Consider the following 12,784-nt stretch of genomic DNA (forward strand, 5'->3'; position numbering starts at 1 on the left):
GTGGGGCAAGTGGGGAGCAAACCACAGCAAAAGTACTGGGGCACTAAAAACCTGACCCTAAAAGCAGAAATGTGAAACTTCTTCCTGTTTTGCGCTATAAATAAACCCAAACAAGGGGTTTTTCCTCCCCTTAAACTGTTTGTGACTAAAATCAGTCAAAAGGTTGATGGTGCAGAGGGGTATTTTGGGGAGAATGGAAAGCCATGCTGCAAGAGAGATGTGGTGGCTCCTGCTTAAGGAGGCAATTTTGGCATTTTCCCCAAAATCCCATTAATTGGAGAAAGAGCCCCATGTGCTCTCACCCCCACCAAGATGTTTCAAGCTCCATCCTCATCCTTCACCACCCCTGGCAGTGGGGAACAACCGGCTGGATGAACTCAACCCAGGCTCTCCATGTATTTATTTATTCTGGGCCATTCTGCTCCTCTCCACACAGGGGCTTTTCAGACAGTTCCTGTTTATTTTTGGGAAAGGAAAGGCCACGTCAAAGAATTGGTATGAGCCGGAACTGCTTTCCAACCAGCCCCAAATGGGGATTTTTTCGCTGCCGTCCCCATCCCAAACGTTCAGCTCCCGGAGGATAACCTCTCATTAGCACATCCACCTCTGTTTAGCTCCCTGATCCTTTATTTTTAAATTATTGTGCAGTGAAAGGGTGGGTTTGGCTTAAATCCCAGCCTCTTGCTGGTGAGGGTTTTGGGAGCTCGGGAGATGGGAGCCAAGGAGCCCTGCTCCAGCCCAAACTGAGCAAGTAGTCCCAGCTTTCCCCTGGCAGAGTGGGAGCACCGGCAGTGCCGTGTCCCAAGATGCCAGCTCAGTGCAGGCAAAATATCGGGCTGAATCCCAGGCAGAGAAACCTGTCATGCCAAAAGGGCACCGTGAGGACAGCCAGGCTGCTTTCAGGTCGAGTAGCAAAACAACCCTTTTCCCCTCTAAATTCCCTGTCTGGCGTGTTAGCAACGAGTGGGGATGCTCCTGCACCGCGATGCGGGTGCCCATGCTCACCAGCCTGAGGGCAGTTGCTCTCTCCTGCCGAGCAGTGCCAAAGCAGGGATGGAGGGAGCGCCAGTGCCTGCAGGGGAAACTCCTCTCCTTGATTTAAGGTCCTTGAATGACGGCAATTCCTCACGCCTCACGCTGCTCTCTGCCGGCACTTAATTACCCTCGCTGGAAAAGCTGCCCTCAGATTTCCACCTTGACTTTGCTGACTTCAGCTTCCCTGCTGTTGGATCCTGCTTTGCCTTTGGCTGCTAATTAAAAAGCCCTTCAGCCTTTGCCGGCTGCTCCTTGCATAGGTAATTACGGACCGTGCCCCAGCCACCTCTTCACCTCCCCAGCAGCCCGGCGGACCAGCAGCATTCCTCCGAAATATGTGCAGCCTGCTCCCGGTGCACCCCCGCTGAACGGCATCACTGTGGTGGGGGGCTGTGGGGTCACTCCTGGAAAAAAACAAGCTCTGCATTTGCCAAACTTAAGGAGTCGGTTTCAGGTGGGATTTGTCCCATCACAGGACAGAGGGGGACGCGTGTCCGTGCTGGCACAACCCCTCAACGCAGCGCGGTGCCGAAGGGGCTCCTGGCACAGGGAAAAGGCCCCTTTTCTGTCGGAGAAGGAAAGAGGCGAGATGAGCCTTCCAGACTCCTCCCAGAGGAGCTCAGCTCAATTTAAACAGTTCTTTGGCTGAGGCAAACCCGGGGGATAACCCCTCGCCTTCCTGCCCACCCCTCAGTCCCAAATCTCGGCGAGATCTGGGTTTTCTTTGGCATTTGGCTCTCTTTAAGTTTAAAACTGCCGTGGGCCATGTGCCCTCTCTCCTCGCTCCCAGCAGCACAGCCAAGGCTGCTCAGACTTTCCAAACACGAGTGGGACGTGGCCCAGACCTAAATTTGTCCTGGAAAAACTATGGTCAGCTGAAAGAACAGGCAGGAGGGGGTGGGGGCAGGGGCAAACAAAAAGGGAAGAAAGGAGGTGGGGGGAAATGCCTAAACCAACTTGCTGTTGCAATAAGCCCCTATGTGTGTCAGGGCTTGTGGGATTTTTTGCTTGAAAATGTATTTTGAGCACTCCACCTCTTCAGCACAGAGGGGTGGTAATTAAGCAGCGTGAAAGCTCTGTCACACATGCACTGAAAGAGCCGTTCTCAGCCCAGTGGCATCACTGGTGGGTGCTCAGAGGCCACATGTACCACGAGCCATGTGGCCTGGGGACACTGCAGTGTCAGCCTCTGCTGAGGACAGACACAGCTGTGACACCTCTCCCTATGGCTCCATCAGGGTTTGCCCTAGGGGAGTTGGTATTTTCCTAGGAAAAAAAGGGCAATTGGTGATTTTGCTTGTCTCTGCCTGCTCCATTTCTTCTGCTTTTTCTCTCAGGCAACCAGTGCGTTTCAAGCCCCACTGAGCATCTCTGGCCAATGTGAGGGGACCAAAGGCCACCTCAAACCTGCAGCTGCCACTCTCCAAGTTGCCTGTCTCCCTGTGGCCCTCAGGGGTTTACAGGGAGCTGATCCAACTGGCCAGCAAGTCTCCTCCTTTTTTTTTTTTTTTTTTTCCTTTTCTTCCCCCTGCTGATGAAATCAGCACTTAATAAAATCACATCAGGCCCAGATGTTTTCTCCTTGGGTTAAGATCCAAGAAGGTGAAGTCAGAGTTCAGATTTAGACCGGGCACAACTGGAGCTTGCCTGGGTGCGATCCCCTGATGGAGAGCAGCCTGGAAACACAACCCACAGCTTCCAAGCACCCCGTGCACCCCAGCTCCTCACAGATCAAAGTTGGGGCCCCGAGGAGTGCACAGCTGGCTGCACAGCTGGTCTTGGCCTTAGTCAAGGGACTCTGGGGGGGTCTCTAAGCACGATCCCTGCCTGGGGAGCCCGCAGAGCCAGCAGTGCCAGCTTAACCTCCTGGGACCCCTCCTAATTAGGAGGCATCTAATGGAGATCATCAGCTGCCCACACTGGACTGAGAGTGGCCACAGTGTGGGTGTTCGCTGTGGTGTGGGGGTTGACTCAGGTTCTTCTTTTGTGGATAAATGGCATGGCTTTGGAATCATAATAACCAGGAAAAACACTGGGTTTGGGGTTTGGTTTTTTTCAGTGGGATGAGTTGAGGAATAAACTCATCTTGATTTGGGCTCAGCCCAGGTATGTTCTCTATGTAGAATAAGCAGCGCTTTGTTGGTGAGGCAGTACTTAAAGTGATTTGGCATCACCCTCCTGCTCCAGGTCCTGAAATCCCAAGTGTCAGGATGGGGCAGGCTCGCAAACAAGAGGCTCCATGTGGAGAAAAGTAAGAAGAGGGGTGCAGTCACCACCCCTAAGTCCACAAAGACCTTGCTGAGCCCCTCCAGGACATGGCACAGATTTTTTGCATGTTTTTATTAATAAAACGGCTGACGGTGAAGAACCGACCCAGAAAACCAGCTGGCCGGGGCCCTCGGGCTGCTCCTCACCGCTGCCTCCGTTGGAAGCCAACCCTGGGTGGTGGTGAGCCCGCAGGGCTGTGCCCGAGGCTGTGCCTCGGCTCTGCCGGGACACCTGAGCTCCTGCTGTGCCCCAACCTCTCTCCTCCCTCTGGGCATGGGGCAGCTCACAGGGGGCACGTCAGAACTCCTTAAACCTGCGGGGAGAGAAGGGAGCGGCTGAGCGTGGTGGCGCGCGTTGGGATGGATGATGGGCACCGCAGTTCTGCCGGGAGAGATGGGAAGGGGAAACAGCTCTGCCGGGAAAACCTGGCCCATCTGCACCACAAGGAGAAGCAGGTGCAAGGAGGAGATCCAGCCACCATTTTGTCTCTGGGCAGAGCTGAAATGTCCCCCAAAAAACCCCAGTGTTTGTGCCTCCTCTCTGCAAGCTGCTCCACAGACAAGGCGCTCCCCAAAAGCCCTCAGGATGTCACAGTATTTCCACAAAATGAGCCAGCTGCTTCCTCCAGCACAAACCAGCTGGAATTTGGTGCAGCCAACCCATCCAAGTACACCCTGATCCCAACCAGACCCGACACAAGAGAGAGGAGTTCAACAGCCCTCCACCGGCGGCCGGAGAAGGAGATTTGGGCCGCACTTACCACAGCGCGAGGCCCAGACTATTGGTCTTTCACCTGCAAACACAAGACATAAAGGACCAAACGTTCGCAGGGGGACGGGGTCTGGCACCCCCAGTACCAGGACTGGCTGTGGTCCCTTCCCTCTTGGTGTCACAGGGGGATGTCAGTGGCAATCAAAGCGCTGATTTGGAGATTATTTATACCCTGGCTGCAGTGATTTGGTGATTAGCAAGCCCAGTAGCAAAGGTGAATAGAGCCTATAAATTCAGCTGTTTCAAGTGAGTTAATCAATGCCAATCATTCAGGCATCTGGGCCAACATCTAGTAAGTCAGCTGGAGACAAAGATGTGCTGCCCACCCTGCACTCTCCTCCCCGGACACTGTGATTTGACCCTTTGATTCCCAAATCTTGATCTCGACCCTGAAATGATCAGGGAAGTGGCTGTTTCTAGGCTGGGCCTGCCAAGTGATACTCAGAATCAGGACGGATCAGGCTTGTGTTTGCGTTTAATCCTCAGGGCTCAAACAGAGGTACTTACACCGAGCTACTTCCCATCCATCACTGACTCTGTTAGCTGCACACTAGAGCTACAAAGACACAAGGATGGTGTGTTTAGCACCCCAAGAGTTTTGTGGGGTGCAGATGGTTAAAATCCCCCGGGTGCTGCCCTGGCTTGAGGTGGAAATGTCTCTGTGACCATGGGAGCGAGACAGGGGGCAGACGGCCTCGCGAAGCCCGACACGATGCCCACGTGGAGATGCAGCAGCGACAGCAGGGGATAACAAACGTCTTTCTGGAGTGGCAACGACACCGTGCTTTGGCATCGTGGGACCAGAGGCCACCCTGGGGTGGGACGTACGTACCCTCTCTTCCTCGCCATGTAGCCACACCAGCCACGGGCCTCTTTGACCACCACGCGAGCAAGGAGCTGCAAGAGGGAAGGTGGAGGATGGCTGGGAGGCCGGTGGCTCTGCAGCTGCCAGCCTCGGCCTGTTTCCATCACCAGGAGATCAGTTCTACGGCTCATCCTAGCAAAGGTCACATGGACCAAATCCGTGCGAGGAGGAGGTTGTTGGGAAAGGCCAGGTGAATGGAGGCAGAGGTTTGGAGTGCATACGGGCCTTTGCAGGGTGCCCTGTGCCTGGCTGTCTCCTGAGGACCATCCCTGCCCTCCACCAGCGAGTGGGCAGCTGAAAGGGAGCCTATGAATCTCCAGGGTAGCCAAAGGATCCTGCTGAGGAGGGACCTACCAGGCAGGCCAGGACGTCAGCCGCTATCAACATGTAGAAGACGTTGTTCCAGCCCGTGGGGGAGATGAGCCCTGCGAGCAGCGGCCCCAGCGCAGCACCTGCGAGGGCACAGAGCCACATCAGGAGATGCCTTGTTCACACCTGAGAGGGGACAGGGACCCCCAGCACTGGCACTCCCCCAGTCGTACACACCGACGGATCCTGTGCCGTCAATGATGGCTGTGACAGTCGAAAGGGCTTTGGCGTTGCCTTTGAGAGACTCGTGGGTTCCCTGCAAGGATGGAGGAATGAAACATAAGGAGCAAAAAAGCTTCGAGGTCCACAGCTGGCAAATCCCAGCGTGAGCCCGACATCCCAGGCAGCAATTTCCATGTGTTGGACCCAGCCACGGACGGGAAGACCAAACTCAGACGCTGCCTGCAGACAAACCATGGCAAAACCTGGATTGCCAACAGCGGACAGAAATTGCCAGGTGATTTCCCAGCAAATTTTTCCACTCTGCTTTTGCTCAGAGAGAGAAGCAGGGAGGATGAAACACAGTCAGGCGGCCAAGATGAAAAAGCAATAGGAAAAAACACTGCATTTAAGGCAGGGTGAGGAGAACAGCACCAGGTGTGACGGCCTTGCCCTTCTCCACTGGGCTTCAGAGGCATTGGAAAACAAAGCTAAAATACAAAAATCGCAGCAGCACATCCCTCTGGAAAGAGGGAGCAGCCTTTGGGTGTGCAAGGGCAGTGTGGCAGGGTCTGAGGTGCAGCTCTTACCAGATCTGCCGACACTGCTGTCGTGATGAGTGCGTAGGGCCCGTTAACCAGAGCACCGCAGATGATCAGCATCGCTGCAGAGGGACCCAGGGAGAGATTAAACCTTTAGGTGCAGGGAGCAGCAGGATGTTGGATCCATCATCCCTGGCCCATGTGTGGGCATCACTATCCCATGTATCCATCTCCGTTTTCCCATGGAGATTCCACCCAGTGGAACCAACCCCACCCTCCCCCAAATCCCAGCCTGGGAGTCCAGCTCAAGAGGAGGAATAAAGGCAGGCAAATCCACAGTGTCTCCCATCACCCCTTCAGTGACGGGAGCCGGCTGTGCCATGGAGCTCCTCACCTATCGATGTGCCAATGCCGTTCTGGCCGACGTGGTTATACAAGAACAGCTGGAAAACAGACACAAGGTGAACCAGTTATGGCTATTCCAGCTGTTCTCCCAAGCGCTTTCCTTGCAGCAACAACCTGGGGATGGGACGGAGAATGTGGGGACCTGAATTATTGCCGGCACTGAGCGCCAGCCGTGGCGGGGGGCTGAGGGTGCCCCTGACCTCCACACCCCGCAGGCTGCCTGCCAGATGAAATACCTGGCAGCTGGCAAACCGAGGTGCTGCCACGATTTACAGTCGGCGAGGCTCCGCTGCCTCCCGCCGGCTGCAGCCAGACGCTAATTTGCCCCGGCGGTGCTATTGGGGCCACGGCCGTGACGTGGCCTGTCTGCTTCCCAGCATGCGCCAGCTCCTTCGGCCAGGAGAGCCTCCCATCCCACAGCTAGCCAGGCTTGGATTGCAGCTAATTAGCCATGATTTTGTGGCAGCAAAGCCAAATGAGCTCTGTGCAGGTGCTCAGGAAGGACATCCAGGCCAAGCTCCAGCGGAGCATGAGGCCATTCGGCATGGGGACTTTTGGGATGAAAATCAAAGAGACAAGGCTTTGAGCAGGGCTGTGGCAGGATGGAGGGAAAAAAAAAACCCTAAAGGGCTTTTTTAGTTGTCAAGGTCTCTGCAACCCTCTCCCAGTCCCTAGAGCTGGACGTCCTCCCCAGGAACATGTGGGGCATGTGGATCAATCCCAGCTCTCATGTCAGCCAAGCGCATGACCAGCTCATCCCAGGTGCTTGGGAAGAGGAAAGGCAGCCGTGACTCAAAGGAGCCGGAGGAGAGGAACCCTCATGACGGGGTTTTGGCCCCATGTGACAGCTCACCATGGGAGCAGCAATGACCAGCATCACACAGCACGTGGTGGCTCTGCCGCCGGTGTAGTCCGAGATGAGGCCAGCGAAGATCCCCCCTGCAAGGAGGAGTCAGAGGTGTCAGTCACACCACCCCAGAGGCAAAACTTCACCCTGGCTTAGCCCGAAATACAACGGGATGCTCTTTCATCCCCCGTCTTCTGACCAGCATGCCCTCAAGGTTAAATATAATAACATCAGAGCGAAGAGCTTTGATTTTTCCCTGCCATTTCCTCCCTGCAGATGGTTTCTCAGCACATCCATGCAAGCTCTGGTCTCCACTATGTTTGCAAAAAGTATTATTTATCTAAGGAAAAGGAGTGCCTGAGCAAGTGAGACCCGAGGAAAATAAAATTGAGGGGTGTTTGCTGCCTGCTGAATGCTATGAATACTGAATAAATCTCACTGGGGAAAGAAATGGTGTTGCCTGTGAAGGGAACCAGCCAAGGCTGGTCAAGGGCGAGATTGTCCCTAAATCATTCCCGATCCACCCCCTCTGCCCAGGTACATGACGAACCTAAAATACCCCCAACATCAAAGAGGGTCGACAGGTCCCCAGCTTCCTTGGCGCCAAAATGAGCTGCGAGAGAGAGAGGAGAGGGATGAGGAGATGCTCCCTTGCCAGGTTCTCTCCCACCTTGCTGTCCCCAAAACTCACCAACATTGACGATGTAGAGGGGCAGCCAGTACAGGAAGGTGTAGCTCACCAGCTTAGCAAAGAGCAGGCACAGGGAGAACTCCACCACGCCCTGGGAGGAGGGGACATCAGAGGAGCCTCCTTCTCCCAAACTCCTCCAAATGGTGGGGTTTTCCCCAGTTTTCCACCCTGAAGGCACCCTATTGATGGGCTGAGCTGCCCTGGCTTTGCTCTTTCCTCCATCCCACCACTCACGGGTATCCGGAGGGCTCCGAGGAAACTGATGGCTTCGGGCTCCTCGGCAGGCTCCTTGGGGCTGTTGGAGTGATCCACACTGCTCTGGCCTGGGAGGCTGAGTGGGCCCTCGTTGGAGGTGACTGCTTCAGGATCCTTCTCACTGGTGGTCACTCCTCCAGGATCCTCATCAGAGGCCATCTAAAAGCAAGTCATAAGCAGGAGATGTCGCTCTCCCATCTGGAAGGGGCTGAAAAGTTGGATTCGCTGCCAGGGCGTGACCCAGAGGATGTTCACAGTGACCATCCCCCATGACAACTGAACACTGCTCTAACTCCTGCCATTACAACCTGATGCCCTGGTTGTTTTACTGTACCCTGAGTGACACCCAGCCCAGGACAAGCCCACTGGGAATCAGTGTAACTCACGTGATGCAGAGGCGGACTGCAGTCAACATCCTCGGGATCTGCAAGGAGAAGGGATGTCCCGTGAGAACCTGGACCAGCCCCATTCCACCTGCTCTTCCTCCAGCATCTCACAGGGACTGGGAAGCCCCAGGTCTTGGCTGCATCTCTGGGTATCCTCTACCCCACTAAAATCCTGAAGGACTTCCTAAATGTTTCCTAGAAAGACAGGCTCAGGGGAGCGATGGGCACCAGGAAGAGCCTGCCTGGATGACTCCAAAGGATGCTGAGCATCCCTGTGGTGGTCAGATCCACATCCCTGCTTGCCACAAGCTGGAAGCAAGTATTCAGGATTGCCAAAAATGCTTGGGGATGGGCAAGGTGGGAAACTGCATGTGTTACACTGTGCTGCGGATCACACCACTCACACTCCACAAGGAAGAAGAAGCAGATGATGCCCACGGTGGTGATGATGATGCCAGGCACGACAAAGGACAGGCCCCAAGCAGAGGAAACCCAGGCACCGGCAATGAGCGACCCTAAGATGTTGCCGACGGAGGTGTGTGAGTTCCAGATGCCCATGATCAAACCTCTCCTGGCAGGGACACAGCCGGGGTCAGTGTCACTGAGGTGGCTGCTGGGGCCAACAGGGATCAGGGCTGGGGTGGGACACGTTAGAAAAAACTCACTTTCCCTTCCCAAACCAGTTCCCGACGCACGCCACGACAGCAGGCCAGCCGGTCGTCTGCACCAGCCCATTGCAGACCTGGCGAGAGATGGGGAGCATCACCCAGGAAGCACCAACTCCAGCCACAGAGAGCAGCCCCTGCACTGCTTCGTGGGCACCTGGGCTCAGAAATAGCCACTCCCATCCCAAAGCTGTTAAGAAAACACTTGGTTTGTTTGGGTTTTTTCCCTGCTGGGGCAATCCTGGAGCCATTCCCATCATTCCCATGGCTAATCTGGGAGTGGCTGGTGTTGCCAAACCGGCTGCCCGCACTGCTCAGAGATGGGCACACCCAGCGGTTTCGACGCCCACACCAGAACCAGGGTTTGCGGGGAGTGGAAATGCTCGGCGTTTCCCCACTCAGAAACTGGGCCACCTCGGTCCCTGAAGGTCACTGAAAAACTGGGATGAGGCCATAGAGGTAAAGCCCGGGCTCCCTCCAGTATGACACACCTGCACAACGATGAAGTACCAGAGGACATGGATGTCCCAGAAGTAGCCGAGGCCGAAGAGCGCTGTGAAGAGCCCGCTCAGCACCATCCCCCCTGACAGGTAGTAGCGCAGGGGGAGGCGCTCCCCAAAAATGCCGCTGCAGAGAGAGGGAAGAGCACAACAGGAGCTGTCATGGGTGATGCCACCAATGAGTGTTATCCCACCGAGCCGGTGCCCAAACCCTGAGAGCATCCCCAGCTGCTTTCCCATTAGCATAACCACATCCCGAGGGAAACCAGGATCCTGGCACGCTGGTGCAAACTGGTGTGTGGAGGGAAAGGGGTGCAAAGGCCTTGGGTACCTGATAAACATCCCGATGGCGTAGGCCACCAGGAAGGCATTATCCAGGGCCCCAAAAAGCTCCTTGTAGTTGTTCCCATCTGCAAAGACAAATATTAGGGCCACTTCAGCCTGGCCCCCTCTTATGTCCCCTCCCCATGGCTGCTGGCTCGGTCTTATCCTCTGTCCCCAAAAGTCTTGTCCCCATGGGGGTTTCTGGGAGTCTGGCTGGGTGCCATCAGTGTAGGGAACTGGTCCTGTCTTGTCCCGGATTCCACCAGGCACTGCTGCCCTTCGGTCCGGGGGCACGGGGCAGAGCTTGCTGCTTAATTACCTCCGGGTGGCTTATGAGCAGCAGGCCCCCTGCCAAACCCCGGCCACGACCCAACTTTAGGGCATGGGGGGAGCCCAGCTCAGCTGCCACGAACGGAGTTTTGGGGTGCCTGGGGTGGCTCAGCCTTACCAAAGGGTGCCCAGCTGCACCACGTGCTGCTGTTGGAGTCATTGCGGGGGTTTGGGCCCAAGGCCGAGCAGTTGGGGTGCAGTTGGCTCTGCAGAGAGAGAGAGGGGGTGAAACTGGGGTGCTGCCAGCACCCCCCAGCCCCGTGTCGCCTCTCCAGGTCCTCTGTCCCCACAGGTGGGGTGAGGCTGACGCTCACCTTGACAATGCTGATGGGTTTTCGGGAGAGGTGGTAGCTGGTGTAGCAGAGGAAGGTCAGCACCAGTGTCAGTCCCCGATAGCTACAGGAGGAAGCGAGCGGAGAGCTCAGGGTTGGTGGGACAGGGATGGGGACAGGGGTGGGCGGCCTCAGCACCCAGTGGGACTCTTCTGACCTGAACCTGCTCAGCCAAGTCAGTTGGGAGGTGAACAGTCCCCCCAAAATAGCCCAGGATGGGGCTTGAAAACATCAGCTGAGTTTTGTGGGGAGCACCAAGCAGTGCTTCCCCCTCCTCGAGCAGCTGTCCCGGTGAGCCACAGGGTGAGCAAGTGCCTTCCTGGTGTCACGGGTGGAAACTGGGCTGATTCATCATCACTGACAGGGTTAATTAAAGACAAGCTGGAAAAAAAAGCCAGGGGGCAGGATGTCCTAAGTAATACTAGCTCCCCTTTCTCCACCAAACAGACACTTCATACTTTTTACTTGGATTAAATGGAGGAAAAGGGGGGGAAAAGGGGGTCTGGGCTCAGGGATGGTGACGCTGCTCCCAGCAGAACTTATGGATAAATATGATCCAGCACTCTCTGAAGTAGGATGAGTATCTCTGAGGGGACTATCCAGCCTTCAGGGAGGGTTTTATGGCAGCACAGAGAATGCAAGTGGTCAGGGGCAGCTGCAGCACCCAGTCGTGTCACGGGGTTGCTCTAAATTTAGAAAAAAAACCCTTTTTTTTCGGTTTTGGCCCATCCTGCTCCTCATCAGAGTTTCACTTCTCCCTGGAGCTGCAGCAGTGACCAGCACTCTGCAAATCCAGGGCAGCTCCCTGCACCAGGGTGCTGGCTCTAAGGCTGCACTGCAGCTGCAAAACTGCTGCTTCCCACCCCAAAAAATGAATAAACCACTCAAAACCACTGAAGGTCAGAATCAAATGATCTGACGAGAGCAGAGAGGCCACGGTGAGGAAAAGGAGGAGAAACTTCACATGCAGTGCCTGGCTGGGCCAGATACTTGGGTGTTGTTTGTTTTCTTTTTACCCCATGTGTTCTGGCAGGGAACATTCCAGCTGATGGAAAAACAGGGGGAGTGTTTGGCAATGGGCTTCCAAAAAATCAAAATGCTAATTGAAATTAAATGGGCAGTGGGCTCATCCCCTCTCCAAAAGGGAGGGCAGCTGGCAAGGCTGTGTTGTGTGTTGGCCACATCCTGTGGAATTTTGAGGGTGAGGGCCTGGAACAGCTGGAGGCTGGTGGGCACTGCTGCCCATCTCAGGGTCCCCCCCCACCCCTCCTGGGCCATGTGCACCCCTGGGCAGCAGCCGGTGTGGGCTGATCCTGCCTCACAGTGATGCCTGAGGGGCAGTGCTGGGTCCTCCCACCACCCCTGGGTGACTCCCCATCCAGGGCAGGTCCCCATCCCAGGGCTCATCCTCATCCTGGTGCTGGTCCCCACAAGCAGCAACCCACCAACCCAGGTCTGGCCCCTCTCTTCTTGTCCCCAGGCAAGTGACCCCCTGGTATAGGGTCAGTCCCCATCCCACTCCTGGTCCCTATGTCCAGGATCTGTCTCTATCCCAGTTCCACTTCCCAGTGGTTGTTGGTCACCAGTGGAGTGCAAACTCCCCCACCCTCCAACCCAGGGTCGGTCCCTGTCCTGGTGTCGGTTCCTCTCTCCAGGGCCAGTCTCCATTCTGGTGCCGGTCCACGAGAGAGTGAGTCCCGTTCCAGGGCCTGTCCCCATCCTGGTGTCAATCCCAATCCCGATGCCAGTCCCTATCCCAGTGACAGTCCCGATACCGGGGCTGGTCCCTATGTCCGTGGTTAATCCCTCTCCCGGTGCCGATCCCCAGGTCGGTGCCGGTCCCTATCCCAGTGCCGGTCCCTGCGTCCAGAGCTGGTCCCGATCCCGGTGCCGGTCCCTTTCCCGGTGCCGCCCCCCCATCCCGCTCCCCGCTCCCACTCACCGGCTGTCCCGCGGGAGGGCGCGGAGCAGGCGGACCCCGGGGGCGAGCGCTGCCCTCATGGCGGGCGGCGGCGGCGCTCGGGCCCCCCCGGCTCCTTT

General features: G+C 56.2%; 1 protein-coding gene across 5 annotated transcripts; it reads right to left on the bottom strand.

Annotated features, from left to right (window-relative positions):
* Positions 1 to 3,372: 3,372 nt before the first annotated feature.
* Positions 3,373 to 12,764, bottom strand: SLC37A2 (solute carrier family 37 member 2). 5 transcript variants are annotated; one of them, XM_050323038.1, is made up of 19 exons: positions 12,687 to 12,764; positions 10,727 to 10,808; positions 10,531 to 10,618; positions 10,090 to 10,168; positions 9,750 to 9,885; positions 9,259 to 9,335; positions 8,998 to 9,164; positions 8,594 to 8,631; positions 8,187 to 8,366; positions 7,953 to 8,043; positions 7,812 to 7,874; positions 7,268 to 7,353; positions 6,404 to 6,452; positions 6,058 to 6,131; positions 5,486 to 5,564; positions 5,294 to 5,391; positions 4,907 to 4,971; positions 4,064 to 4,096; positions 3,373 to 3,616 (listed from the first exon to the last, which is right to left on the bottom strand). In XM_050323038.1, the coding sequence occupies exons 1-18, from the start codon at positions 12,743 to 12,745 to the stop codon at positions 4,093 to 4,095; spliced, it is 1,515 nt and encodes a 504-aa protein (XP_050178995.1). In that variant the 5' UTR covers positions 12,746 to 12,764; the 3' UTR covers positions 3,373 to 3,616; positions 4,064 to 4,092. The 5 variants fall into 5 exon arrangements, 4 of the variants coding, with proteins under 4 accessions (XP_050178995.1, XP_050178994.1, XP_050178993.1 ...); XM_050323037.1 differs by lacking the exon at positions 4,064 to 4,096; XR_007629861.1 differs by lacking the exon at positions 3,373 to 3,616 and having other exon boundaries at positions 4,079 to 4,096; positions 4,582 to 4,971.
* Between the last annotated feature and the right edge of the window lie 20 nt (positions 12,765 to 12,784).

Source organism: Myiozetetes cayanensis, unplaced genomic scaffold (genome assembly GCF_022539395.1).
Source record: "Myiozetetes cayanensis isolate MyiCay16 unplaced genomic scaffold, myiCay2020 scf29, whole genome shotgun sequence".
Taxonomy (NCBI): Eukaryota; Metazoa; Chordata; class Aves; order Passeriformes; family Tyrannidae; genus Myiozetetes; species Myiozetetes cayanensis.

What these genes read in the sequence shown, in the direction of transcription:
- SLC37A2 (XM_050323035.1), bottom strand. Translation starts at nt 12,745, where the DNA reads ATGAGGGCAGCGCTCGCCCCCGGGGTCCGCCTGCTCCGCGCCCTCCCG. An exon ending in AACCCATCAGCATTGTCAAG is followed by an intron (nt 10,619 to 10,726) that starts GTGAGCGTCAGC and finishes CTCTCTCTGCAG; the next exon opens with AGCCAACTGCACCCCAACTG. An exon ending in GCAGTCCGCCTCTGCATCAC is followed by an intron (nt 8,367 to 8,593) that starts GTGAGTTACACT and finishes ACTTGCTTTTAG; the next exon opens with ATGGCCTCTGATGAGGATCC.